This window comes from Lytechinus variegatus, chromosome 1 (assembly GCF_018143015.1).
Source record: "Lytechinus variegatus isolate NC3 chromosome 1, Lvar_3.0, whole genome shotgun sequence".
Taxonomy (NCBI): Eukaryota; Metazoa; Echinodermata; class Echinoidea; order Temnopleuroida; family Toxopneustidae; genus Lytechinus; species Lytechinus variegatus.
The window spans coordinates 60225109-60252470 of NC_054740.1; the positions used below are offsets into that span (position 1 = coordinate 60225109).

General features: G+C 36.7%; 1 protein-coding gene across 2 annotated transcripts; it reads left to right on the forward strand.

The window, feature by feature from the left end:
* LOC121418606 (probable enoyl-CoA hydratase echA8) lies at window positions 1–27207 on the forward strand. 2 transcript variants are annotated; one of them, XM_041612579.1, is made up of 8 exons: window positions 1–190; window positions 8410–8580; window positions 9593–9681; window positions 10319–10463; window positions 11456–11605; window positions 12157–12300; window positions 18246–18382; window positions 26372–27207. In XM_041612579.1, exons 1-7 carry the CDS (start codon window positions 115–117, stop codon window positions 18344–18346), a joined length of 876 nt encoding a protein of 291 aa, XP_041468513.1. In that variant the 5' UTR covers window positions 1–114; the 3' UTR covers window positions 18347–18382; window positions 26372–27207. The 2 variants fall into 2 exon arrangements, with proteins under 2 accessions (XP_041468513.1, XP_041468522.1); XM_041612588.1 differs by lacking the exon at window positions 26372–27207 and adding an exon at window positions 23665–24148.
* The last annotated feature ends 155 nt before the right edge of the window (window positions 27208–27362 follow it).

A 27362-nucleotide genomic window follows, 5' to 3' on the forward strand; every position in this document is an offset into this window, starting at 1 on the left:
GCCTCGGGTCCGCGCCGGGCGCCGTACTGCATGCAACGGCCTGCTGCCTAGAATCGATCCAGCCAGCGCAGCAACTTGTCAACGGCAGAGCCAGAGGAAATTCTGAAGAACAAAATGGTGTTTTTACAGCGATTTCGTTCATTTCTACCAAATGCAGCCATGAGAGTTGGTGTCAGATATTGTTCATCTGGTAAGAATATGTAGGCCTACCTTACGGTATACGGTATACTACAAGGCAGATGGCGACTCACTATTTTGCTGGAAACTTTTTACTCACTGACTAAAACTAAAAGTTACTCAGTGAGCATGCTGAGTCGACTCTAGACCAAAAGCTTCAGTCTCTGTATTTTGGTTGTTCTGCTGTACTGTGTTGGCTCCACTCACCATACAGTAAAATGTCAGAAATTGTTGAATAAATCCCCAGAAATGACGGTTATTCCTGTCTAAGTCAACTCGTGAGACTGATCGTTGACTGCGTGGTGAATGACTATGTTTTGACAATGTGTTTGCTTAATTTTTCTTGATCCAGAATCTAAATAAATGCTTGATTTTTGGCTCAACAGTCAGTTTTTATGGCCAAATCGTGGTTTTGGGAACCACTCATCAATTTGTATACGCGCACTTGTGTACAAAGTAAATGGAGGTGGAAATATTATGGGAACCGTGCGTGTGACAGAATAAAAAGCGCTGCTGTATGAAGTGAACGGTGGTTCCCAATATCACGATGATGCCGTTTTTATGAGACTGCCTTGGCCCCAAACTAGGCCCTATTTGTTTTAGTAATTTCAATGAAGTACTCTAGATCATAGACAGCTGGCAGCCGTCTGTTTCGAGGAGTTTTTTAACATTTTTTTTTTCTCCTCGTACACAGACGGCTCGCTATCGTGCAGCCACCATTAGGGGACTTGCAATGCAAAATCCCCCCATTGGGGCTTTTCAATTTTTGTCTTTAATGAATAAAAATTTCGAAAATTATAGTGACCAGAGTGCAAATTTATATTCCCTCTTGGCATTAATTGCCAAAAAACGGAGAAAAATGAAGTTAAAAGGAACAAAAACAGTGACTTACCTCGGCTGTCGCGCAAATTCACTTCCCCGTTTTATCCGATCTTAAGTACATAAACATATGGCCATTGAGTCCCCTGTACAGATCGCGCTAGAACTTCGGTCTCTGTATTTGGTGAGTGAAGCCAACGAAGTTCAGCTGAACAACCAACAAAACAGAGACCGAAGCTTTTGGTCTATCTAGATCATAGATGATAGATCTAGGCCTAGACAGACTAACTTTAGCCTAGGCCTAGTTCAGTCAAATTTTAAAGATTTTAGACGAGGAGTTTTTACACATATTGTTATTTTTTAAATTTCTCCTCGTACACAGATGGCTCACTATCATGCAGACACCATTAGGGGTATTACAATGCAAAATCCCATGTCGGGGCTCATCGATTTTTGTCTGTATTTCATAAAAATATATAAAAAGAACTGTACCAAAATGCAGATTATTATTCTGTTTTGGCCTGAAATGGACCAAAACAGGGAAATATAAACTTAAAAGGGGAAAAAACAGTGACTTACTTCGGCTGTCACGCAACTTCACTTCCCTGTTTTATCCGAACTTATGGCCATCGAGGCCCCTGTACAGATCGAGCTAGAACTCTGTATTGGTGAGTGGAGCCAATGCCATGGAGTTCAGCGGAACAACCAACATAACAGAGACCAAAGCTTGGTCTAGAGGGATTTATCCTAAATTAAATGTCCTAATGCTATTTAGAATTATTAATAGACCCCCTCTCTAGCATGTCTAAAAGTTGGATTCTAAAGTTTACGCTTGGAGATCTATGTGGGCTAGATTCTTAAAGATATGCCATAATATTACATAATGTAGATCTAGGGATCCTCTATAGTCAGGGGCCTTAGCAAAATTTTGGGGACAGGATTTACAAAAGCGCCATTTTTTGCATGTGGGTCCCTGGTATCAAAAGCATTAATTCTAGATAGGGTGCCCCGAAATCGGTGAAGGGCACCCTATTTTAAAATGCTAATTTATGCAAATTTTATGCAAAAAACTGATAATTCACCATATCTCACTAAAAATAATTTCAAAATGCCCAATTTTTGTGTATTTGGGTCTTCTTTTGCTAAATATTCAACTGCAGGTCGATTTTTATAAAATTGGTGAGCATGAATCAATTCTTAAGGTTAATTTATGCAAATTTTATGCAAATTAGATGTAAAAACATATATTTTATCATATATCGACATATAGAATTGTCAAAATCACAATTTTTTTCTACATGAGTCACTGGCACGAAAAGCTTTAATTATTGATAGGATGCCTCGATATCAATGACTGGAATCCTATTTCATAGTGCTGATTTATGCAAAAGTATGCAAAATCACACTATTCATCGTAAATTACTGTATATGTATAGTACAGACCTAAACTTTTCTCTTTTTTTTGGGGGGGGGGTATTTGGGATTTATTTTGATGGGGCATCAAATCTAGATTGATTTCCGTACAGTTCCTGAATAAGAATCAATTTTCAATGTTAATCGATGCAAATTTATGCAAAATTTCTGCAAATATGTATAAAACTCATCAACTATCATATTTTGAGGTTTTAAACTGAGGGAAGAGCACAACGCTATGCATATGAGACACTGTTCCACAATTCATTCATTATGGTGACTTTCCATGCGACCAAAGGAGGGTATCATGTTTAAAATGCAAATTTATGCAAATTATAAATCCTGTGCATACCCTTTCACAATTGAAAAAACCCAAATCATATGGAAAAGATAAACCAGTATTTCATCTTTCTTTTCAAAGCAAATCAAGAGGTCAGATTTCTTCCCCAGTAGAGTTTTCCCCTGTCAGAAAGAGGAGGGCATATGGATGGTTCTCATGTCAGAAAAAGCTGTCCATGTCTTCGCCTCTAACACCTATGTACATTTTTTTAGAACAGGGACACATCAGAATTGAGCGAAGAGACCTGATTCACCTTCTTTTTCTGTCGTCCCTTCATGGTGACCTGAATAATTTCAGTGATTTTTCTTTATTGGCTTATGAATTGATCTCTATCTCTAAAACTAAGGTAACACCAAAACCAAATTCTCCCAATCAATTTTAGACTGAATCAGAGTCGAATCGGTCTGGAATAGGTCCCGAATCAGAGCTATTGACTTCCCAAAATAATTGTCCAAATGCCTCCCCAAAATTAATTCAACCGAATTCCATCCGAATACATCCCGAATGTGGCTTGAATAAAATGTGTCTTGGCCACATTCGGGAACATTTTGGAGGATATTCGGCTGGCTTTAAACATTTCAAGACAAGCAGAATCCCTCCATGAATGTTCCCGATGGGGAGGGAGAACAGAATAGTCCCGAATCCTTCCGAATCGATTCCGGGAGCTCCCCGAATCGGAGATAAATAAGTACCGAATCCAGGCCATTTTGGGCAGAATTGGTCCGAATTTGTTCGGGAGAATTTGGTTTTGGTGTAACCCTTGCTTAAAGCTAGGGTTAGAACGGAACCGAATCAGCTGCGAATCCATCCATATACACGTATTCTGGTGGTTTCAGGAATATTATGTTTTGCCTTCGTAAATGCGAGAAAATTCGGGAACATTCGCTGAGAAATTCAGCTCATTTTGAAATGTTCAAAACCAGCCGAATGCCCTCCAGAATATTCCCGAATGTGACCACAACAAATTTCATTCGGGCCACATTTGAGATGTATTCGGGTGACATTCGGTTGGATTAGGGGAGGCATTTGAATTTTCTGGGCGGATTCGGACCTATTTGTATCATCATTCTGGGCATAACTGTCCCGAACCGTCCGAGCTTGGCGCATTCGTTCTGATTCTGGTCCACATTCAGGCCATTGTTCGGCTGTAAATCAGAGATATCGGGTCACATTCGGCTGGTTCTGGACATGCTTGGGTTGATTCTTCCACTATTGTGTTGGCATTCTGCTTGTTGGGAGATGGCCAAAATTGATTTGGTCAATTCTTGGCGATTCTGCCCTGAATCGCAACATATTCCGGACCCATTCTTCTCTATTTGGGGGAACTTCCCTATCCATCTGAATCAGGTCATAATCGGGCAGAATCAGTCCGAATTTATTCGGGAGAATTTGGTTTTGGTGGAAACCTAGTTTAAACCAGGACTGACGTGATGTATTCTTGCGACTGTACTCTGGTTATCATCTGAATGTTTTGCAGAGACTGTTTACCACAGTTGCATCCTATTCTGGTTTGTCATCTATAGAAACGGATTGCCTACTTAAAACATGGGTAACACCGGAACCGAATCAGCTGCAAATCTGTCCGAATACACATAAGGATGTACTTTGGAGCACTCTGTTCTCCCCTTCCGAATGCAGGAAAATTCAGGAGGGATTAGAAAACATTTTTGGAGGAATGCGGCTCGTTATGAGAATGTTTAAAACCAGCCGAATACCTCCAAAATACTCCCGAATGTGGCTACAACAAATTTCATTTGGGCCACATTCGGGATGTATTCCGATGAAAATCGGTTGTATTTTGGGAGGCATTTGATGGTATTCTGGGAAGATTACGACCTCTTCGTATCAGTCATAGAGTAAAGGTCTGACTCTTGCTCTCCATATCATACGAATCATTACCCGAATACAAAGAAGAATATAGACGAGCGAGACGACTTGGCCAGAAAATAGAAAAATGGCATCCGAATAGCTGCCGAATCGGTAAATTATAGCCCATTTCAAAAGAATCTAGCGCATTTTCTGGAAATTCGGTGGCGTACTTGGCGAATTCGGGCATAATCGTTCGATTCGGGTCGTTATTCAGGTCGTCATTTGGCGATAATCGGAGGATTCGGGCTAAATTCGGCTTGATTCTGGCTGCTCTGGCTCGATTTTTGCCACTATTTGGGTTGGCATACGGCTTTATGCTTTATGTAGTATTTGCTTAGTCATTGGAATACAGCTTCATACATAAATTATTGTTAATATACATAATATAACACACTTTTGCATTGAAACAGGATTTTCAATAGCATGTTTTGCTGGTAAAATTGAAACTTTTGAGCTGATAGAGGTACTTCAAAAGTTTGGCCCCTTTTCCACTGTTAATACCCATTGGAATGGGACTAATTTATTCATATAAAATAATTGCTAATTTACATAAATTAGCATATTTTGCATGAAGACAGGATTTTCAATAGCACGTTTGATAGGGAAAATTAAAGCTATCTATCTGATTGAGATTTTCTTTAAGTTTGGTTTCTTTTTATTCCTTTTTACTAATTTTCACTATTCATGCATAAATTAACTGCTAATTTACATAAATTAACATATTTTTGCATGAAGACACAATTTTCAATATCATGTTTGATAAGGAAATTTAAAGCTATTGACCTAAAAGAGACTTTCTTAAAGTTTGGTATCTCTTTATTTACTTTTATTAATTCCTATTGGCATATGGCTTCATGCATAAATTACTGCTAATTTACATAAATTAGCATATTTTTGCATGAAGATGCAATATTCAACACCATGTTCTGTGGGAAAAATTAAAGCTATTGACCTGATAGAGACTTTCCTAAAGTTTGGTATCTTTTTGATTAACTTTTATTAATTAATTCCTATTGGCATATGGTTTCATGCATAAATTACTGCTAATTTACATAAATTAGCATATTTTTGCATGAAGATGCAATTTTCAACACCTTGTTCTGTGGGAAAAAATGAAGCTATTGACCTAATAGTGACATAGGGAAAGTTTGGTGCTTTTGTAAACTCTGTCCCCAAAACTTCAAATTTTGGGCCTAAGGCCCCTGACTAACAATTGTGGTGTTCCAACAAAGCTGGCAACAGTTTGTTGAAGTTGAAGACCCCATTGGAAGTGTAAACTGATTTTGAAAAAGTTATACCAAGTGAAAGCTAATAAGCTCTGTTTTTTCAATTCAAATAAACATTTATTTTCTTCCATATTGCAAATTTCTACATTTTTTGAAAACATTATTCTACAAACTTTAAGGAGAATGAAACTTTTGGAACAAGATAGCTTGTGTGAAAACAAAGAAACAGATCAACGAAAGTTTGAGAAAATCAGACAAATAAGGAGAATGTTATGAGCATTTGAATATTGCGATCACTAATGCTATGGAGATCTTCAAATTGACAATGTGACAAAGATGTATGATGTCACTTGTGAACAACTATCCCCATTGCTTTAGTATATATTTCACTCTATTATCACATCTATCAGTAGATCATGTGTTATTTCTATAGGAGGGCATGTAATACAGATTTCTGAAGGATACATCTGGATAAAGAGTTTGTATCACAATAAGAAAAAGCAAAAAGAGACATTTTGAGGGTATTTTATAGTCCATCAAAGGGAAAGATGTTCACATGTGACAACACACATCCTTGTCACATTGCCAATGGGATGATCTCCATGACATTAGTGATTGCAATATTCAAATGCTCATAACTTTCTCACTATTTGTCTGATTTACCTCAAACTTTCTTTGTTCTTATTCTTTGATTTTTCCGTTTCGACACATGCCTACTTGTTCCAAAGGTTTCATTCCCCTTTAACAATGCAGATACGTAGATCTAAATGCTTTCTTTATCATTATGTTAAATTTGAAAAGATTACAATATTTTTCACTTCAAATAATGACAAAATTCTGACTATAAGCCAATAGATAAATAATAAATGAATAAAGGAAACAGTTTTAAAAAGTTAATATTGAAGATCCAGCGAGCAGAGATGTGTTTCTGGCACTGATCTGTATATTAAGATCAGTGCGTTCCCAGATCATATTGTAATTTTATTCAGTGTATATCATTTCATGTTTGTACTTAAGTATATTCTGTTATTGTACATTGTACATGTTTTTATTCAGCCTTTGGCTGCGAGGCATGTTTTAATAAACCGTTATTGAATTTGAAATTGAATTTGAATATTGGAGTCACTCCACAAGGTCATGAGCTTGCATGTGTTCGTTCCGGAGGTTATTAAAATCACCTACTGCAGTGAGAATGGGTACATGTACATGTACATGTACCGGGATGGGGGGTCGGGTGTCCGGACACTTTATAATTTTGAAGCCTTCTTTTTTGTCTTTGGATTACACTAAAAATATGAATTCAATAGATGTAATCATCTTCTATTTTGTTCTCTACAATATTTCCTAACATTTTGTACTAAAAATTGATGAAACTTCACTTGTAAATTTTTCCAAATGACTTTCTGAAATTGATCGTCCGTACACACAACCTGTCCGGACACACAACAACTGGGTATACATGAAATTTATCCTGGGACTGTACCGGAAAAAGTTTCCTACTGTGAATGCATTTATAGCAGCAATTTGAAAACCACTGTAAGACGGATGAGACAAAATTTGACTAATATACAATAGCGAATAGGCATGAGTGCGATGGTGTGAGATTTCACATGAGGTGAAAGAAAGGTACTCTATTCAACGAGGCGTTAGCCGAGTTGAATAGAGCGTTTCTTTCTTTCACCGATGCGAAATCTCGCACCATTGCACGAATAAGAATATTCGCTATTTGTGTTGTACAACACCTCGGAATCTAGCGAAAATATGAAAAAACAAGTTTTTCCCTCCAGTAATCTATGAAAAGGGAGCAAAAATATTGAAAGCGAAAAGCAAAATCCCACAAGCCGGGCCCACAAGCGCACATGATCTTGGACAGCATTGCGCATTTAGCCAGCGGGCTGTACGCGCATTGTCACCTTATTCAATGAAATCACATTGTGACGTCACCTCCTAAAGCCGTGCAATGGTACATTTTGGATGGTACGTCTTGTGTGCAACGGTAAGAATGTGTGACATTCAGCCTCCCATTTGATCGCGTACAACAAGCTGAGTAGGCGTTGTACAACTTATTAAACGATGAAAACAACACAATCTTGCATAAACTTATTCAAATAATGCTTCAAGTTACAGAATTCAACTTTTTATGGAAGGCAGAGCTACCAAGTCTCACGCATTATGCGTGAGACTCAAGCATTTTGGACTCTTGTTCATCCCCTCAAATCTCTGTCTCACGCAACCATCACAGCCTATCCCCATATACATTGTACACAATGTCTGTGATCTCACTCAGATTCACAGAAAATCTCAAGCATACATGTAGCTGGTCTTTGAACTTGGCATCTCTGGGAAGGTCGACCATGCTGAGTCTACTGTACGGTGTACTGTTTTCATCATCAACATTAGTTTATCATTCATCATTATGGTCATGATTTCTCTGTACACATTCTTCAGATTGAAGTTAAAGAATACTGGGTTCACTTTATTGAATTGAATAAGTAAGTTTTCAGAGTTGTTTTGAATTTGTCTCCTGAATCAATCGTTTATGATAATTTTTTCCACTCATGATAGGATCTTTGAGGAGGGTGGAGGTCGAGAGAGAGGATAAGATATGTCTGATAGGGATAAATAGACCTGACGTTAGGAATGCAGTCGACCCAGAGACGGCCAAACAGCTTCAGGTGGCATTCTGTCGCTTCGAGGAGGACCCTGAACTAAGTGTCGCTGTCTTATATGGGAAAGGTAGTAAAATATTAAACTATTTCGTGATTACAATTTGCTCTTGAGCAGATGAAGGTCGATGGCTGTAAACCGGAACAGGGCTTTTAAGATCACTGGCATGAGCATGATTATATAGGTTACATGTATTTTTTATATTTGTAATCCGATTTAAAGAATAAAAACAAATTGTTCATTTATATTCATTACTTGGCAACAGATCAAGTACGAGCCAATTATCTTAAAACAGAGATGCCAACTAGTTCTGATTTTCAGTATTACTGAAAAATAATGATGGTTTTATAGTACTGATATCTGAAGTTTCAGTTTTATGTGTAATCATATGGTATTTCTTTGAAAATACTGATTTCCTCACCAAAATACTGATTTTAATCTTTTCAAGATACTGAAATGTTCCTGTTCAGGTTGGCAGCTCTGTTAAAGGGTAATTCCATAAAATATGTATGTCCAACCCCATGTATGTGAGACCTCCATGAAATTTTCTGTCTCTGATTTCTGGTTCTTACGACAGTCTTTATTGCTTTGATGGAGTGAAGTAAAACTTGAGAAAAATGGGGTCAGATGTACCAAAAACTTGACCTTTTTATGGAATTGCCCTGAAGATGATGTAAACTTATCAATCAGTGAGGAATAGCAAACTTTTCAACGTTGCATTCAGTAACAAAGTCGTAGACCACAAAAGGGCTATTCCATCTTCATGGACGATGAAATCACGCGGCTGAGGCATCAGTAAAAATTTCATCTCAACTCTGCTTGCCAAAACTTCAAGAAAATGGAATTTGTACCTGATATCTTCAACATCAATTAATTCAGTATGATTGGTGTACGAGTAAGAAGTGTATTGATAGAATCTGAGGAGCTGCTCTTTCATATTTTATTACATTTGAAATAATATTCTAAAATCTCTTAATATCAAACCTCGAAATTGGATAACCTTTTTTTTATACACTGTAATACCAAACTGCTCTTATGATGTTACAGTAATGTCATCTTAGCATTGTCATTTCTCTCTCAGGTGGAAATTTCTGTGCAGGATGGGACTTAAAAAATTTAGCGAAACAAGACCCGGAAACAGTTGCTGATTCCCTACAGCCAGGTCCTATGGTAAAGAGACTTTTGAATTTACAGCATTATTGGTAAATTATTAGAATATCCATTTTGTCACCAGCTTGCAGGAGGGCATTATGGTTTACACGAACATGTATCCCTGTTCAGTGTTGGTCAGGTAGAACTCTCATGCGCATTAACTTTTCAGGTAGTGTGCGCTTGAGCTACCGACAGGTACACAGGAATTAAAATCACAGCGCATGCGCAACCTACCCGCTTTCTCTCAGCCAAGTAACAAATTGGTCTTTCTTAATAAACTCCAGTCATTCCAGATTTAAAAACAATTTACAGATATGTGGCATTTTATCTGTCAACCCTTTGACTATGGAATTTTGTAATTTCTAATAGGCTGTGTACACAGACTATCAGGTTGGGTTAGGCAACTAGTTAATGGAGCTTTTCATGCAATTCAAGATAGCAGCATTCTACTATATGATCCACCCAAAACTTTTATTGATTTTTGTATTTTCATGTATGCAACTCTGTGTGAAAGTCTTTTAAAAAATTAGATAGTTTGGGTAGCGATTTCATATTTTGTTGATTTATTATGTTATGATATTTACTCTGTACATGTATTAAGAAGATAAGTAGGAGGATAAGAAATATTTGTGAATGAAAATAATTTTTTTTCTAGGGCCCTACTGCCATGCAGTTTAGTAAACCCGTGATTGGAGCCGTGAGCGGCTATGCCGTTGCAGGAGGGATGGAGTTAGCTCTCATATGTGATCTGAGAGTAGCGGAGAAGAGTTCAATCATGGGTGTCTTCAATAGAAGATTTGGTACGGAGTTCTCTTGAATTATTATTTACAAATTCGGCATTGGGAAGGAATTCTTATGAATATTTTTGTGAAATTCTCAATTTTTTATGTTCATGATGGTGTCATTGATCAGAAATTACCTACATGATTTTTTAATTATGATTTGAACCCATCAATAATGAATATTTCATAATTGTGTAGCTGTTTATGCAGCACAGTTAAAGTGATCATTTCACTTTGTTCTGATTTAAAAAATTCTCATTTTGGTTCTTGAAAATGGGCTAAAAATTAGGCTTATAGTGTAATTATACCATCCCAAAAGTTTCAAAGTATTATATCTACAGGATCAATTTTAAAACCTTGGAGAATATGTAAACCAAAGTTTGAAAATAATTGGGAGTTGGTTTCAATGACAACACATTAACTCTAGATGAACACAGCATGACCTACATACAGTGTGTACCAGGTATACACTAAATGTACAGTGCAGCTAATAATAACGTGTGTATAGGAGATACACACAGTAAAAGGCAGTCAACATAGCCAACAGACTTTTTGAATTGGAGAAAACTGGTCATAAGCTGGAACCCATCTACTAGACGGTTCTCAAAATCAAGCTAATAAATTGCTACTTGTATCTAAATTAGAGTTTTTCATCCTATATTGTGGTCTGTTTCAGGGTTTTTGAGGAAAAATACAGGCACTCATACACATGTTTCGTCTCAGTTTGAGAATTTGTTAAATCAGCTGCTCACAAAGTTAAACGATCCCTTTAAGCAGTATGATGGATATATTTTTCAGTTATTATATCAATTACAATGGCATACCACCATTGGTACGTGTATGTATCAGATCACATGACCAGAAAAAAAAGAGCAAAAATTTAAAGAAGGCAAGAGAGAAAGAGGGGTATGTTACCCTGCCCCTCCCTTACCCACCTCTTACTCAATTGGGTCCTCAATGTCATTTGAATATATCCTTCTCATTAACAAATTATTGTTGTTTTCTTTTAGGCGTTCCCCTCATTGATGGCTGTACAGTCAGACTACCAAAGATAATTGGTCTGTCACGAGCCCTGGACCTGATCTTGACTGGCCGACCGGTAGATGCTGATGAGGCTCTTGGTATGGGACTTGTCAACAGAGTAGTACCAGATGGACAAGGTAATTTACACTGGGAGTAATTTCATGAAAGCCTAGCGTCCTCTGGCAAGGCGTCAGTCCACACTTTGCCACTCCCCACCCAGGTGTTTATTGGGTACCCGGTAGGATGCAAAAGCCTAGATGTAGCATGCCTTGCAATTTCGCTTGAAATTTTTTTGTTTGAATACTCTCCAGGGAGTGGAGAAAGGCAAACAATACAGACCATATTCTGTGCAGACAGAAGTAGATAGAAGACAGTAGACAGTACAATACAGTAGAAGTTGACAGAAGTATTCTCTGCAGACAGGAGTAGTTTGTGTTAATGTCAGTGATTTTAAGATTTAAGTGACCAGTACTGTGCCTCCATTTCCTGTTATAATTGATTAAAAAATCAGAGCCAAAATCTTTTATATTGTTTCTTCATTTTTGCTTCTATTTGCTTTGTTTGAATTTCCATTCTCACCTTTGCTCTCAATATACATGAGAGAATGCAAGTCAATCATTTTGAGCATCTCTTTATTCAGCGCCATTTTGAGATATTGTGGTATCTGTTATATTTTCATTTAAAATAGCTTTAACTGAAGCCAAGAAACTTGCCAAGCTCTTGACTACATTCCCAGACCAAAGAGCCATGCTAGGAGACAGACACGCTACACTACGCAATACTTATGATAGTCAGGGTTTCGAGGAGGCCATCAAATACGAGTTTGAAAGAGGTGAGTTAAATACTGGTACAATGTATATAGCATGGTTACTAATTGACTGTTTACAAACATGAACATGTTATTCTATTTCATCATAGACTTCTTTTTCATTTTTCTACCCATCGGTTTCTAACAATTTCTTAAAGGAATGGTTTCATTCAATAACAAACATAATATTTAATTTTTTGCACCAAACCTACCCCCTACCCAGCACATATGTGCACGATGCACACAATGAATGGAAAGTTAATGCATATCGCCATCTTGGCTTGTATCACAAGAACTGCAGGCTCGGAATTAGAAGGTGACTTTGGGCCACAATATTCAAATCGGCGACAGTCTCAAAACTAGGTCATATCATTTTTCGAATTATCAATGCCATAACGAATCGATATATGTGAAATTTATTTACTCATGTGTAATGAGTAAAACCAAGCCCTCTTCCCCAGCATCGCGCATCCTTCTGAGTTCCGAAGGTGCTCTTGTACATCTTAGATAACATTTTATTACTTCAAAGCATATAGTCATAACTTGATCCTTCCACCCCATCCTAAATGATGGTTGTTCATATTATTCAGGTCATTAATCACAATTTATTCATTAACAATTACAAGTATTACATTCATTTTTTTTTTTGCTATTGAGCTTTTGATATACCCTTGTTGTAGGCCCCCTTTGGGTGTTGGTGTGTGTCATTGTGAGTGGGCATGGACCAACACACCTAAAATCTCACAGACTTATGCAGATTCTGCGGTATCAGATTCCGTGGAGAGCAAAGAAGTTTCCTTTGTTGAATTACCCTGAACAAATTGACCAGATAATGTAAATGATGAAAAAGATGTACACCCGCCCCCCCCCCCCTACTTTGCATGTGTCAAAATGCAGATGTGCCATAATTACTGATCAAAAAAAGGGGGAGCTGAAAACAGGAAGCTTGGATCTGGGTGGTTCGATGTACAAACGCCTGGGCCCTGTTTCATAAAACTTGTTACAATAACAACTTTGCAATAACGGTTAGAACAGGGATTCTCAAATGGTGGCGCACGCGCCACTTGTGGCGCACCGAGCCTTGCGGAGTGGCGCTTGGGAGCCGGTATAAAAAAATAAAAATAAGGAAAAAAAATGTATCTAACAGGAACCTGGAAATAAGGATTTGGTGATCATTTTAATACAAAGAGAAAGCAAAAACTCTTTACTTGACACTTAATCGCTAATTGATTTCCTCAAATTTTGTCCAATTTAGCACTCGATAACCCCTTATTATGGAGGATCGATGGTGTTCTCCTTTTTATTTATTCTATGCTGTACAAAGCTTAGGCCTATGTGCCATACAGGTGATATGAAAATCCCGTTTGTAGGATTTCTATTTCAACGGAGAGAAATTTTGTATTTCCAGAGTATACGTTTTGGTTATTCAAAGAACATCCTGATCATAAACATAACAAGCAGAAACTTTGCTTCCGGAGCCGATTAAAATCCGAAGTTGTAAGGTAAATACATGTATGCTCAGATGTATTGCCTGCCGTGATTGCCTGCATGCACTCTTGCTTAACACGAACTGAATGAATGATACCGCATTTCAGTTGTAGAGAGAGAGAGAGGGGGCAGTTTGGGGCATTAGTGCAATGCAACGCCTAAATTTCAGCCCTTGCAAAATCGGGAAACGTAACTTCGGCCACTGGCGTACAGATGGGAATGGAGATTGGGAGCCCCCCCCCAAGTGTTTCACGGCCAAGAAAAAATTAGGAGAAAAGGAAAGGGAAAGAGTGGAACATTGTATTATTTTCTTAATATTATGTCAAAATATAGATTTTTGTATTGATAAGTTCAATATTTTTGCTTAGTCCTTTTTTTTACTCATTACGCCACTTGCTTCAAGCAGTTATATAGTGGTTTGCTATGTTGCGAAAAAGTCACTGGTCATTTTTCCTTTAAAATTAATATTGTGTAGTTTGTTGGCATTTGTATTTCTTCTGTTGATATTAATTAGAGCCCCTCTGGGCAATTTAAAAGGCCTCATATTCCAAAACCTCTGGGGCTCTGCCCCCTCGACCCCCACCAGGGGCATCTGGGCCCCCTCCGCTGATACAATGCTGGTTTGCGTAATGGATAGTGGAGCATTACAGATTCTCAACAAGAAATGTGGCGCTTCATAAAAAGTAATTGAGAATGGCTGAATTGAAAGCTACTGAAATCCTTCTTTCTGATTGGCTGATAGTAAATTTGTTATAGAAATTGTGCATTTGTTACTATAACAAGTCTTTATGAAACAGAACCCTGGTGTGGCTATCCCATACATTTTTGGCAACAGGGCATGGAGTCAGATGTGTACTTGATGTCTTTGTATTATTTCAAGGAGTTCTTTGAATTTGGGAATTGGCGTAGTCTCCCTTACAGTATCTGGGAGTTTATTCCATTGAGTGATTGTTCTTGGGTATAGAGATTGCTGGTAGCATCTCTTATTTCCTCTTATATGGTGGTAAACAAACTTCGTTGAAGAGTGCCTTATTGTTGGCTTGTTCAGAGCCATGTTGATTCTCAAGAGATGTGTAATGTTACTGGGAATTATACCTTGAGTTTTCTTGTAGATGATCAATAGGCGGATTTTTGGATCTTCTTTCTTCAAGGCTTGCCCATCCCAGGCGTTTCATCATTCTTGTAATGCTAGCAGTCCTGAGCACTGTGCTCTTTGCATGCAAATCTTGCAGCATGTCTTTGGACTATCTCCATGACTTGTCTGCTCTGTTGGCAAGGATCCCAGACGGCATGACAATATTCCAGGAGAGGAGTGTGGTGTAAGCTATGGCTTTCGTTTGTGTGTCACAGCCATACAGATTTCTCCTTGGGAGACAGAGCTGACAGTTGGCTTTGTTGGTTATTTGGTTTACAGCTTTGTACATAGTCCTGGGGGCCGTTTCATAAAGCTATTCGTAAGTTAAGAGGGCTTTAAGAACAACTGGTGATCCTTTATTACTCGCAAAGCCATCGCTAATGATTACACCATTTACCACTAGAAAGGATCACCAGTCGTTCTTAAAGTCGCTCTTAACTTACGAGCAGCTTTATGAAACACACAAGGATAGGTCCGATGCTAACTCGATGCCAAGATATATGTATGATGGTCAACTTAGCAAGGACGTTTTGTGAGAACAAAGCGAACAAGTGACTGTTTGGACTACCCCTTCAAAGAAACAAGTAAAAATCAACTTTTAGCGGCCAATCGGGAAAAAACATGAGTAAATTTTCGGACCCCCCTATTGGCGAAAGTTGAATCCGACCCTGTGTAGTATTAATTTGCAAACAAATTATAAATCTTAAAACAAGAATTGTTATTAAGAAAGGCTTATGAATAATCATTAATCAATTTTGATTTCAATGTAAAACGGAGAGCCGGATATGGGACTTCACACACCACCATGTCCAATGGAAAATAAAGACTGATAGATACGGGCGCCTAGGAGGCTGGGATTCTAGAAATCCTGTACTTTCTGAATAATTGTCTTGTGGTCTTCCAAAGTTTCTAGTACAAACTTTAAGTCATAACTTTAAAGTCATATCATATTTTGGTGCCACTGGATGATGCGAAAATTGTCATAGTAATGCTTCAAATATACACACTCAGGCTTTCTTTCCCTCTCTGCTTACCAAATTGCCACCCACCATTCGGCTGACTACAGTGCGTATCAAAAAAAGTTTACACTTTGAAAAAGCCATGGGAATTAACAAATATACAACATGTGGGTAATTTTTTCACATATAATTATGGGTTTGGGTCTCATCTATCCAATGAAATTAAAAATTTTGACAGAATGTTTCACTTGAGTGAGCACTGTCCATTTTTGTAAAGCTCGCAGAAATCTGTTTGCGCAGAAATGCTTGTTTTCACGCTGTGTCAAGGGGAAAGGGCGAAATCAAACTTACCCTGCGAAGCATTTCTCATAAATTTCCCAAGCACTTTTAGCCAATTGACATAAAACGGATACATTCAAGCATTTTTTAACAATTTTGCCGCCCAAATTTGAAATTTCAACACTTAGTAAGCACAACCTTTACCCTTTTTGTGCCAGCTGGATCTGAGGACATAACTGAATCTGAACAAAAGTTTATATCAGACATCTCCAGCATTTTTCACTAAGTTTTTATCATTTAAAGTTGGTTTACATTTCATTTTTCATTTAATACTTGTTTCTCCACACTTTTCCCAAGCTTGGCAATGATTAACAAAATGAAAATCAAGCCTAAGCCATTTCATGTAATCACAGCTCAGTGTAAAGCAAATATCGTCACGATGGACTCGGTGTGTGGGGGAGTGGGGTGGGGCGCAATGCACTCTTCGAAGTATTTGGGCAAGGAAACGGGTTTAAAAAGGTAAAAGATATCTTCAAATCAATTTTACTAACTAATTTCCACGTGTTCTTCACGAGGGACTTTTATTCGCATAACTATTTCAAAGTTCTGCGCAAATCATTTTCACCAACTTTTCAAAAGTAAGTTGTGCTCACTCAAGCGGAAATGTTTTTCGACAGTTATATCGTCATTTGTTTAAATGGATCTGTACCAATGCTAAAATGTGGAAAAATCGTCAGGATATTACTTATATATAATTTTACAGGATTTTTTCTAAGTGTAAACTTTGTTTTGATACGCACTGTATATTAAAACTTCACTATTTCTCCAGATTTGGTACCTGGAGAAGCTATGTTGCGATCAATCAAGCAATAGTCTCATTGTCCAAATATCATAGTACCCAGTTGTACACAAGACTGGTCTTTATAGGTCGCCAACGCACAGTGTTGCACGACCTCCAGCCAACTACATGAGACTACATAGTCTTGCCAACTCTCGCATCAAGACCTGCAACAATCGCACGGCTAGTTGTACAATCTGATGCTAGTGAATCAATCGCATAAGATGCAACCCGTCACAACCTCTGGGTTCATGCAATGGCCTACGGTGATCACAAGAGCTCGCAAAGCACGTAGTGATCGATTGTGCAACACCAGGAAAAAAACTGTCGCAAACTGATCAGCGATCAATTGTAAAGGGCATTTAGGGATCCAAATGGCATCAGTCCATTGTCCGTCCGTCAAAGGGCATTTAGGGATCCAAATGGCATCAGTCCATTGTCCGTCCGTCCGTTACAAATGTCTTATGATGCATAACTTGGCAATTTTTGGTCCAATTACAACCAAACTTGGGTGATACATGCAATAGTGTTGCCATCATGTTGTGTTGCTGTAAGCGGTAACATGGATGATGAGGTCAAAGGTCATTGGAGGCCCCATTCTTACAGGTTTCTGTTTCACTTTTAACAAAGTGTCATTTCAGGTAAAACATTAATGTTTACCTGCAAGACTCTAATATGAAACCCTCTCACTTTTTGCAACTAAACATGGGTTGTGGAAGAAATTGAGGGACCTGTCTGTAATGCTGCCATTAGAGGTAACATTGTTAGGTTATGGTCGTTTGAAGTCCCCTTTTAATTTTACCTGAAATCCTTTCTTGTGTAATCAAACTTGGTTAGGGATGTACTTGAGGAAAACTTCATGTTATATAGTCGTGGGTAGACAAGACACAATGTGACTATTGCCTTGTTTAAAGTTCAAACCAAAATCGATTGGCTATCTGTCCCATGGATAGGATGTTAAATTGAGGCCCCATGTAATGTAGACACCACCTTTGCACAATAGGTTCCCACTGCAGTAATCTTGCATTAGTAGGAGGAATCCTGATGGAAATGGACCACCTGCAAACTCCCTATCAGTTATATTGAGAGGAGATTCAGTTCGCTTTTGGCTTCCAAAGCACAGGTGGTGCCAAACATGTAAAAGTGAACTGTAATGATGATAATAATATTTATGATGATAATAATAATGGTGGTGTTGTTGATGATGATAATGATAATTATCATAATTTTCTACACCTTCCATTCTGCTTCCTCTTCTAATGTCGCTCAGGCGTTGGTGTCATCGCTAAGGAATCGGTTAAAGGAGCTGGAAGATTTGCTGACGGACAGGGTAGGAAAGGCTCCTATGAGGACTTCAAGAGCAAATTATGAACTCCAGGTCTCCACTCTTGCATACATGTAAATCTTGTAAGTTTTAACAATCTCCATATTTTAACCTTTTGATGATAGTGAAAATAAATTGGCTATACTAATTCTCGTTTCCCCAGCATAGCCACTTCAGCTATCATGAACTATTCCCCCTGCAGGCTCTGTATAACATATTATTTCCTTCTTTCTGAAACGTTGATTGCCTTCACAAGGAGGCAACAGGTCCCATTAATAAGTCTTTGGTATGACTCTACCACAAATAAGTAAGTTCCCCTGAATGGTCAATCTGGTAAAAAATGTTTGCTCAATGCAACCCAGCATATTCTTCTGAAGACAGGAAACAATCTTTATTTTTATCACAAAAGAAACCAACCATGTTACTCTATATTTGTAAATAATGTTTTTTTTTATTTCATTTCAATTTAAGTTCATTCACAGAAGAATTGCAACCATTGATTTTTCGTTCTGCATGTAATTCTTTTGTCAGTACGAAAACCAAGATCTTATGCACCTTTTTTTTGTTGTCCAGTTGTTGAAATATTTTGGAATTAAGTGAACAAATGGTTAGTCAATTTAAACATTCTTTGCCTATTTCTGTGAGTCAAAAGAAAAATAGTCTTATCAATACCATTACATTTTATGCAAAATTCTTTATGTATAAACAAAAATACAATGATAAAATGTTAGTCTTCAAACAAAAGTTAGTCTTCACTAAAAATGAAATTATTTTTTTAGAAAAAGTAGAGCAAGCAATCGCAGTAAAACAAGGCAAACTTTGAGATCATCTTCATAAATGGAATCAATTGAACAAGTCTTAAGATGTTCTTGCTGAATTGTAACACATTTTCTACTAATGGATATGATTTATTATATTGCTGCTATTATTTATGTATATTGTGATTTGATTTTGAAGCAATAAAGTCTTTAATAAAAAAAAGTTCCCTGAATGAAAAATGAAAGATGGTGAAAAGAATTTTGGCAAAATATGATGGTAGAAGTATTTCACACTTGGTGATGAAATCCTGTGTAAAACTGCAATTGATCCTTTACATGTAAGTCATGCATGAGTCATACATTTACAGCAAAATTCATACTTTTCAAATTTCACAAGAAACATTTTGGGAATTCTGTTGTCAAATTCTTCTGGTGAGTGTTAAAGTGCTGGGCAGGGGCCACAAAACAATTTTGACAGGGGGAGGGAGTTACCATACAAAAAATTACAATTCAATGGTCATTTTCACCTTTTGTATAGTTACTGAAAAAAGTAGGGGCTGAAGCCTCTAAGTTTTCGATTTTTTCCCCATTTTATGTGCTGTGATGAGTGTTGTTGAAATTTACTGTTAAAAAAACGCTTCAACAAAGTTTGGGCGATGTGACCAGGCTTTTAAAGAGGTATGCAGATTTATATCTAGTTTTTTCTGCTGTTTCGTTCAAATGCTATAATAATCATAATAGGCATTTATATAGCTCTATCTATCTAAAATATTCTATTCCGAGGTGCACGTAAAAAAAGAAAGAATGAGAGAGTTTGGATGAGTGTCAAAGTGCTAATAACTAATACTGTTTAAAAAAGATAAGACTTCAGTTTAGATTTGAAGGTCTTAAGTGACGATATAACTCTTAAATTCAATGGCAAATTATTTTACTAAAGAGGAATTCACCTTTTTTGTTATGTGTATGCAAAGACATGTAGAATTGCAGATAATGCAAAGATCACTGGAGGTATTGATCAAAACTGACTACAGAGGGCGGTATTTGTCTTTCAGCACTTGGAGCCATTGATTACATTTCTTGTTGGATACAGTATGGTGGATACTGCTTTGTCAAACTTATAAAAAAACAATGATATTACATGTGACCAGCAGCCCTAAATCCAAAAATAATTTGCTCAAAATTGATATTGCATTTATTTTATTGAGCTTGAATAATCACTTCTTAAGCTTTAAATTGAATAACTTGTCAAAATCAATAAATAATAACCCTCAATTGTAGTACGAGATTGAGTGTAGAAGACATTCAGCGAAAGGGTTAATGAATAAGGAGAAAACAAGGTTTGAAGATACATGAGATATACCCTCTGTGCAATCTCTATGAAACTACTAAGCTGTCCAGAAAACAAACACTTTTTTTAATGCTGTATCTCATCTTTTAATTACTTACCACTTCAAATTTGGCAGTATGAAAAAAAGAGTTACTCTTTCAGATAAGCTAATTTTCTTTTTTTTTTACCTTTTGAAGACCAAATTAATATTCTGGCTATCATTGTTGGTTTTGGGTAGCTGGTCATCTGGTATAAGATCATATGAGATGAGACCAAGCAGTGGCCAAAGTGTGTCTATAAAGTAGATCAAATGACAATTCAGTTCCTATGCCTGCATCAGTCATGCATGTATATACTAGAAGATTTCCCATCATTTCAGTTAGTGTCTGGTTATAATCCCACAATATGTGTTTATTGAGTATTAATTCTAATTGTTTGAGATTTCCCTTATTACTTTCCCTTGATTCTGTATTGTATTTATATTTGAAATTCACATGTTCACTAAATGTGTATTATGTTGTTTCAATATTATTGTTATTATTATTACTATCGTCATTATTATTATTATTATTAATATTATTATTATTATTAGTAGTAGTATCATTATTGTAGTTGTTGTTGTTGTTGTTATTGTTATTATACACTGCTAGACTTTTTTCATATGGGGGACCCCCCCCCCACCCCAATGAAAAATAAGAAGAAGAATAAAACTAAAAAATGTGGCCAGCACAAATCACACTGCTACAGATACACTCCAACCTTTTGTTGTAAAGTCCATGATTATCCTGAATCATGAAATCTATAGGAGAGCTTTAGATACTTGATCAATAAATGATGGTCACAGCAGAGGTCAAAGGTCACATTATTGTTCAAGTTATTGTTCAAGCCAGCATCGAGAACCACATTGTGGTTTAATGATTAGTGTTTATAAGCAAGGTCATGGATCTGCAGAACATAATCTTTTATCATTCTTTCACATTGATTATATTGATTTGAAATGCATTCATTGTCTGGTCAGTCCATGGTCATTTGATGTCCAAAGTATTTATGTACTGAATGAAGTGTTCACTGCACATTGTATGATCAAATGGTGTACACAACTCCAATCAGGATGAAAGCACCTTGGTGGTCCCGTTTCATAAAACTTATTAGAGAGTCAAAAGGGGCCTAAGTTTTTGATCCTAGCAGAATCTTCTTCGGAGGCAAAATGACAAACATATAAAGTGGAACAACCATAATATAGACCACAGACATTCAACAGCAACACTGAAAACAGGGAGACAAAAGGGGCATTAGTGAGAAGAGATGACCAATCAGGTTAATGAAGGGGATGAAAGAAAAGGAGTATACAGACACAAAGGGATGTTAGTGTAAGTAAGGCCAAAGAAAGACCTCAAGCCTAGAGGGATTAAGATGATGAGGCAACATCAAACAGGATCTGGAACAAAACAGTGATAGAGGGTGTGAGGAAGAGATGAATAACAAGAGAACAAGAGTGAACTAGTGAGAGGTGGGTAACAAAGAAAGGCATAATAAACTGGTGGTAATCTAAAACACGTTTACTGTTAGCCAATCTGTCAAATTAAATGTTTTCAGTAGCTTTATTTTGTTTTTACAATGCCTTTTTTAAATTATAACATGTTTTATGAAGTTGACCGTAGCGTAGATCAATTGAATGGGGTACAAGAAAGCATTGAAAGTATATTTTCTTATACACATGTAGGATACATAGATATGGTTTATTAACTTTTTTAAAGGACAAGTCCACCCCAACAAAAACTTGATTGGAATAAAAAGAGAAAAATTCAACAAGCACAACACTGGAAATTTCATCAAAATCGGATGTAAAATAAGAAAGTTACGGCATTTTAAATTTTCGCTTATTTTCAACAAAACAGTTATATGAACGAGCCAGTTACATCCAAAATGAGAGAGTCGATGATGTCACTCACTCAGTATTTCTTTTGTTTTTTATTGTTTGAAATATGAAATATTTTTATTTTCTCGTCATTGTCATGTGAAATGAAGTTTCATTCCTCCCTGAACATGTGGAATTCCATTGTTCTAGCATTTTGTGCTTCAGGCAAGGAGGTCCTTATCATCAAATTCGTAAAAATTGAAATATTGTATAATTCAAACAATAAAAAACAAAAGAAATAGTGAGTGAGTGACATCATCGACTCTCTCATTTGGATGTAACTGGCTCGTTCATATAACTATTTTGTTAAAAATAAGCGAAACTTTGAAATGTCATAACTTTCTTATTTTACATCCGATTTTGATGAAATCTTCAGCATTGTGCTTGTCTGATTTTTCTCTATTGATTCAAATCAACATTTTTCTGAGGTGGACTTGACCTTTAAATTATAACATGTTTTATGAAGTTGACCGTAGATCAATTGAATGGGGTACAAGAAAGCATTGAAAGTATATTTTCTTATACACATGTAGGATACATAGATATGGTTTATTAACAAGATGTCATGATACCTCACTACACATCTTTTTCTACCAATCCCCATTGTTCTCTGTCTATTCTCACTTTTATCTCTCTACTCTTTATTTATCTGTTCTTTGTTATTGCCTTTCTTTATATAATTCAGCTTTCTTTCTGCTAGTACTAGGATCTCTCTCCTCAAATGCCCTCTGTCACTTTCTTTGTGTTTTTCTATACATGTGTGAGAGTTTGTCTCCCCCCCCCCCTCTCTCTCACTCCCTATCTTTTTCTATATCTTCTTTTTCTTCATGTGTCTCCCCATCTACCTTTTTCCTTTTCAAGAGCATAATTGGCCTCTTGTTCCTTCTCTTCATATTGTCATTTGGGAGGTTTTTCATAATTCATTTCATTTTATAAAAAACAGAATCTGTCATACTCTGCTTTGAGATTTTTCGTATCCTTGGGGAATAAACAAATACTGATTTTGATTTTTTTTCTCTCTAATTGATTTTCAAGACAATATCTAGTACAGCCCACATGGATCAATGCCATGAATTATGAATTAAATCAAACAATTGATTTCAGCTCCGAGATGGAGGAGATTGAAAAGCTAATTCAATAACGATAATTTCATTATCTCTCTGCTTAGCAACAACTCAATTTTTACTGTTCCCCAACGATTTTATTGATTTCTGTGCAAACGGCGTATGAGACAGCTATGATTATGTGAAATTGTATTTCCCAGAATTTTATGTGTGCACTGTGCAGCCAATCTGTCATTTTTTTTTCTCATGGAGAACAAATCATATTGTTATGTTGTCGATTGTGGAATTTTGTATACAGGTAAACCATGAAAAAGAAGAAATAAAGACAATGAGAGCATATCATAAATAGGTAATGTACACATGCAGGTCTATCATCTGTCTTTTATGAAGAAATAAGCTTCATTCGTGGGGGGTACATTTCATGGAAAGTTGCACTCAGTCAATCAGATGAAAGGGCTTATAGTAGCTTGTAACAATTGTCAGTTTCATGAAAGCTACCCAAGATATTATATTGTTGAAATATGGTGAGACTAAAATCCTTTCTGTGGCTATCAAATACTTGTTATATGCATTGATAAAAAGATGTCCACAGTTGAGGAAAACAAACTCATGGTGCCATGAACCATATCAAATGGTTACTTTTTTGTGAGGTCATGAACCATAATGATATCATGACTTTCTTTGCATAACTGGACAGGTATTCAATGTTTGAATTTCATTTTTTTTCTAGTATCTATTTTAAAAGGAGGTGATTGGACAATCAGCATTTTAAAACTTTCCCCACTCTGCAAAGGTACATCATATCCCATTCAATTTGTATAAAAAAAAATCTAATTCAGAATCAAGAAAATGCATGTCCATGGGCTCAGTCACAACTTGTTTCTTTTTTCCAGTTCCATTTTATATCACATATCTCTGTCAGGAGGCCCTCACACACAATTTGTACATTTTAGTAACACATGAATGTAATCTTAATAAAATGATCGATCCTTTTATCAGCTCATTGGTATCCTCACCTTAAGAATCTCAAGCAGTGGCAGATCAGGGGGGTCTCTTGCCTGTGTCCCCCCCCCTTGAGAGGCAAAAAAAAAATTAGTGGAATATTTCATGTTTTAGTAGTGGAGAACTTTTATTGTGGGGGTTGCCGAAATTTTCTGGTACAAAATGCCCCTCCCTTCTCGAAAGTCCTGGAGCCGCCCCTGAACTGAACTAAGATATCCCAAGATTTGTTTAATATTGACTATTGAAGAATAATCTACCTTCTGTGATGTCACTGTAGCTCTGCAACCAATTCTTCCCAAAATCGGGAAGGAAGATTTGGGGTCTCACTTTTTACACCATATTTCAAGAAACTTAAACTTTGTTTTAAAGTATTTCATCTCCTTTAATACAGCAATTCGCTTCTACAGACCGTTTCCTGTCAATCTATACCAAGCCAGAATTCATTTTCAGTGTGTGTCTCTTTTAATGTACAGCCTTTCTCCCTCTGAGCACAAAGTCTCCCAGAAGAAACTCGGTGACTCAGAATCTTATGTGTGGAGAGAACATTTTGGGATATCAATTGTCAGTGTCTGGGCAATATCTATCGGCAACCATTCTTGACACATTACACGTCACTCCTGAAAAGCTGTTAGCCAGGCTACGTAGTTAACATTTCTGACATTTCTCTCTTATTCATGAAGCAGCGGATTGATCAGTTTTATGTCTGGGGCTCGTTAGGTGATGAACTTCTTTATTATTCAAGTGGATGTATGACATCCTATTGGCTTGGGCGGCATTAGGATGTTACATTATTGAGGATGATTACCAGGCCAGCCCCATGTCAACATCAGAGGTGTTTACTTCACATTCCACAGAGAGAGAACATTGATGTATAAATCAGGGGGAAAATGCCATAATTAGAGGATGTGTCAAGATTGCTAACACATTTGGAAAAAAATATATTTGTTACAGGCTCAAAATCTTTCTTTTTCACCTAAAAGGTGTCAGTTCGGGGTCAAGCTAATGAGCAGTTTTTCTCAAATAACCTTTTAGTCTTGTTAGGATAAGCAATAACACATAAGGAGTAATGCCGAAAATTTGTTCACAAATTGTTATTACCTTTGGAAAAAAAATTATTATTACCTCCTATTAAAGCCTCTTTATTTACTATGGCGGACGGCATTTGCATATTAATGAGTCAGATAGAAGAGGATCGAGGGTATTTGTATTCTAGTTCATCGTAACTTAAACATGAACCAGAATAGCCTAGTGGTTAAGTCGCTGCCCGGAAAGCAGTAGTTGACAGGTTCGAATCCCACTGGTTCCAATTTTTTCTGATTTCTGATTTTCATACACATAGGAGTAATACCAAATATTTGTTCACAAAGCAATAACAACATTCAAGTGAAGATGTTGCTTAAGCTTTCCTGATATAACATTCTGTGGTTTTCATATTCTTAGAAAGAAAGGCCAGCAACCCATCTTACAAAGAGCTGCAATAGAATTGAATCAAATATTCAAATTACATTGATTATAGCATATTTGTATATTTTTAATGAAATATCGAAAATAGTAAATATTATGTTTTTGTTCAGCTCATTACTGCCTTTTCAATATTATCACTCAATGTGCTTTTTCGACTTGCATCAACCATTTCTTTGTATAAAGATGTCATGGCGTATTATTGTTTCGATTCCTGTCTCTTAATGAGTGGCTCGTGGGTTCAAATTCTACTCTAAGCATCCACTTCCTTCAGCAAGCAATTCATCCATATATTGTGCTGCATTCACCCAAGGTAAAATTTGCAGGAATAAATTCCTGCCAGGTATCCATTTACCATAAATGGGCACCGGGCAGGAATTTATTCCTTGAAATGCTGAGCAAATAAGAGCAGCTCTGCTAAAGCCTTGGTAATAAATTATGCTGTATATATTGTAGAGCGCCTAGAGATAAAAGAGGTTTTAAGTAAGTATACGGTAATTCTTTTATTTTCTCTCTTTTTCAATTTTTCCTCTTAAATTCAGGTTCTTGATAAATTCAACTTTGATTGGCCCCATGCAGCTTACTTCAAAAACACACTCCCCGGTCAATGACCTATCAAAAGTTTGGGTCATCGACAATTATGTGAAAGCAGTCTACCAGAATTTTGGACCAGACAGATGTTTACCGATGCAAGGCCAGGCATGTTGAAAAATGAACGATCATCATCATCGCTATTATTTGGGGGATTTGCAAGACATTGCATGGGTGGTCATGGGTGATGATTTTGAGACTCTGCAGCAATATCATTTAGAGGGATGATGGTAAATGTCCACAAAGACATTGTGGCAATGAACTAGGGGGTAGGAGTAGTTTGTTGTTTGCAATGTGTTTTTAGATGTAATGTATATTTCCATGTTGGCCCTCAAACATGAACAAAATAGGGAAAATATATATGGCCTACATAACGTACCCATATTAGAATTTCAATACAATTGAATATTTCTTATATCTCTAAAATTACAAAATATATCAAACAATAACTATAAGTCTTGAGGTATTCATAGGTAAGATAAAGTAAAACGTACAGTAATATATTTGATCGAGGTATATATATATATATATATATATATTCAGTTAAAGGCGATATTAGTTTCCAATGAAATAGCTGCACTTTATGTTCAATCAGGTTGTACATTGTATGTTGTATTTGGTTTGGATGAGAATGGATGGCTAGTGAGTTTTTAATCATCAATATTTCTTTTATCAAGTACGTTTTGAAACAATTGTAAGTACATGAAAAAGTATATTGATTCAAGACAGAAATTGCCACGGCTCTCTTTTTTCTTTCTTTCTTTTTAAGAAGGTTGACATCTCAGGATTAAGATTTTAGGATGGTTCATATGTACACATTAGATTTCAAATTCAAGTACCTTAGAGTAGTTGTATCTTTAAAGGAATTTCAAAGGCATTTCATAATTGTTTGAAATTAGCTCAGGAACTCTAATGCAAAAAGACAGGGTGTATCCCGGCCAT

Bases quoted from the DNA above. Each gene is read 5' to 3' on its own strand.
- LOC121418606 (XM_041612579.1), top strand. From the start codon at position 115: ATGGTGTTTTTACAGCGATTTCGTTCATTTCTACCAAATGCAGCCATG. The intron at 191-8,409 runs GTAAGAATATGT...CACTCATGATAG, and splicing joins TGTCAGATATTGTTCATCTG to GATCTTTGAGGAGGGTGGAG. The intron at 9,682-10,318 runs GTAAAGAGACTT...TTTTTTTTCTAG, and splicing joins CCCTACAGCCAGGTCCTATG to GGCCCTACTGCCATGCAGTT.